Genomic DNA, 3159 nt, shown 5'->3' on the forward strand with positions numbered 1-3159 from the left:
AGGGAAAAAATAACCTTCATAAAATAGGATTTAATACTCTATTTTGGACTAAGCCTAAACCAAATCACTGTTCATTTGGTTTTTCAAAAAAAGACTTTTTTTTTTTAAAAGAGAGGAAGCCTAAAATAAATCCAAGTCTTGATACCTCTAACTCAGTCTCAACAGAACTAGAATTAAACAAATTATGTATTTATTAGGACTTCCAGGGTAATCATGAGAAATATAGAGAACAAAGGAAACACGATAAGGTCTTCTTAAAAGTCAGGTATTCAGCAGACTTTTAGAAAAGATTTAGTTTAATCATGATTAGTTTGGCTGAAATGGGAAAGTTTCCTTTTTAAAATATCACCAAAACACATTAAGGTAATTCAAAATGATAAAGATAAAATGTATCCTTAGCGCTCTAATTTAGAACACTATGAAATTAAAAATTTATTCTTAAAAGGAAGACATCTTTTATGTTAGAAGAGTAACACAGAAGAGTAGCCTGTGGCCACTGTATTAGTGATATAAAAATCAGAAATTTTTCTTTCACATTTTCCCCATTTTACTGCTGACCCTTGAACAACACTGGCTTGAACCATGCGGGTCCACTTACATGCAGATTTTTTTCAGTAGTAAATACCACAGTACTACACTATCTGTGGTTGGTTGAATCTGAGGATGTGCAACAGCAGATATGGAGGAACTGTGGCTATAAATTATATGTGGATTTTTGATCGTGTGGAGGTTCAGCGCCCCTGACCCCCATGTGGCTCAAGGGTCAACTATAATATGAACATTTTTACTCAGAAAAGTTGAAAAATTACACAGTGAATACCTATACACATACCAATTCAATGATACAATTAACATTTTGCTAAATTTGCTTTGTCACATACTTCTCTATCTCTTCATTAAAGAGGTACTGTTTGGAAGGGTGCTAGCTATTGATAATAAAAGTGAAGAATGTGTTTTGGAGAAAAATCACTTGGGAAAAGACTGCTTCCTTTTTTAATCTTTAAAAAAATTAATTCTAGATAAATTGACAAAAACCTGCCATCAAAAACTGTTTGAAGAAAGCAAGTCTCATGTCCACTGCAGGGCTGATACCATTGAGACCTGCGTCCCCTCATCTATTTCCAAACCTTAAACGTTAGCCCACCAAAATAAACTTAAAGCTTTCCATAAAAATAAAAATTAAGATGATAAACTTTAAAGGATATTCTTAGGCTATTTGGAAAACCAGAATATATTCTTAGTAGCTGAAGTTACACTACAATTACACATAACTGTATACAACTGAAAATGTCTACTATAAATCAAGATTCTTTCTCTTATGTTAGAGACTAAATTCAAACAGTGAGAATGGAGACCGAAGTCAGATCTTTTCCATCATAAATAGAGCAGTGCTATGCCTGCTAAGTATATGTATATAATCCATGTAAAATGAGTTTTACTCTTAACAACATGTTATATTACAAAATATTCTGTTTCACACAGCTATTTTTATTACGAAATTACTTGTAACCTAGTTATTGATCAAGACAGTTAGGAAGTAACTTTTATAAGACTGCAGTGGAGAAATGTATATGAAATAAAATCCTTTACCTCCATTCTCATGATAATCCTATTGTTTCTGGTTGTGATGCTCATTAAATGCTGAAACCTCAAATCTCTGGCTTGAAGACCTAATTCTTGATATAAGTCAGTTTTCTTCCTTTCTATAAAAGAAGCATGTTCAATAAAAAGAGTGGGTAAACCAATAAACTGAAAAGTTTAGATTTTTATATCAGAGTACCCCTCCCACCACCAAGATAATCTTCTATTACTACCAGAAACGAGAGCTAAACTGGGTCTTTTTAATACCCATTTCTACCTCAAAAACATACTCAGGCTAAATCTGGTCAAACTAATTTTTCTTTTCTCCTTTTAACCATACTTCATAAAATTTCTCTGTACTTAGAAAAGGCCCTTGGAACCAATATAAAAACCATAGCTATACATCATTGGAATTTACAGTATCAATTTCTAGCTCTAGATTCATGGATTTTTAAATATGAACTGTATAGAACTATAGTTCTATTTTCTATTTTTTCCTTACTACATTATCAACTTCAGCATTTTAAATCTATGAACAGACAAGTTCAATTTTCTTTGTTCTTGGACTAATAATACAAAATGAGAAAATAAAGTCAGTTCTCACACTAGATTCTCCTATCTGAGAACTACATTTATTAACTAAGAGAAAGCAAAACAGATGAAGAAACTCAAGAAATGATGCTGGTAATAGTAGTATCTATTCTTGTAGTATCAAGCCACGCCTGTGATAGAGCTCTAAGTAGAACAACCTTTTGTAGGAGATGCCGAGCCCAAAAACGCCCAAAATACTCCACTAGGATCTTAGCAACAGCAGGAACAGGACCACAGGGTGGGAAGGACATGGGAGACCTGAAACCTGCACGTGAGGTCAGACAGTAAAGTAATGCTTGGTTTCATTTAAAAAAGTAACCGTCCATAAGAGCCATCGCTGGCAGAGTTCCATCTGACCGCCATCCAGTGCCCTGTCCCTTCTGTCTGCTGTCACCCAGTGCTACTGCAATAACAGTGGTATTATGTGATTCTCTGCCTTCAACATGGTACAGGAGGAGAGGGACATGAGGACCGGGGCAGTGAAAGGGAGACTAAGGAAGAGAAACAAATGGGAGAGGAGTGTTTCTCTCTCAGCTGCGCACCAGCCTACGCTCTTCTTTTAACATCCTGTTAGAGTGAAAGTGGCTCCTGACACCACAACAACACAGGTCAGGTGTTGCCAGTTCCAATTAGGACAGATGGGCAAATGCTGAAAAAGATCTCCTTCAACACACCCATGTATGCAAAGAATATTCTACTGAAAATATTATAATTTCTTGACTTCCAGTGGGTTCACTCATTCACTGATGAGTGATTTAAAAGAAAATTACAGATACTCACCAAAAGAAGTAACCTTTCCCCCTTTGTCAAATTTTGTCTGGAGAGAGATAATAAAATATTATTTTCTCCCAAATCAGTACACTATTTATGGTATCATATCATATGGTATTATAATCCTCCCAAATACTGAAATACAGATAAAAACCATAACTGCCCTTAAGTTAAATTCAGTTATGAGCTAAGGGTCAAAAAAAAAATTCTCTTTCC

At 34.8% G+C, this 3159-nt stretch overlaps 1 protein-coding gene across 2 annotated transcripts in view; it reads right to left on the reverse strand.

Moving 5' to 3' along the window:
- Nucleotides 1–3159, reverse strand: part of MRS2 (magnesium transporter MRS2) — a 28430-nt gene that overhangs the window by 20957 nt on the left and 4314 nt on the right. Inside the window, exons 3-4 of one of the 2 annotated variants that reach the window (XM_007454514.1) lie at nucleotides 2953–2989; nucleotides 1591–1703 (exon numbers count right to left, since the gene is read on the reverse strand). The exons of the other annotated variant lie outside the window; for it this stretch is intronic. Of the exons in view, the coding sequence (XP_007454576.1) occupies nucleotides 1591–1703; nucleotides 2953–2989 (150 nt within the window). The remainder of the gene's footprint in view (nucleotides 1–1590; nucleotides 1704–2952; nucleotides 2990–3159) is intronic. 2 annotated transcript variants of the gene reach the window in all.

The sequence above is a fragment of the Lipotes vexillifer genome, unplaced genomic scaffold (genome assembly GCF_000442215.2).
Source record: "Lipotes vexillifer unplaced genomic scaffold, Lipotes_vexillifer_v1.1 scaffold421, whole genome shotgun sequence".
NCBI lineage: Eukaryota > Metazoa > Chordata > Mammalia > Artiodactyla > Lipotidae > Lipotes > Lipotes vexillifer.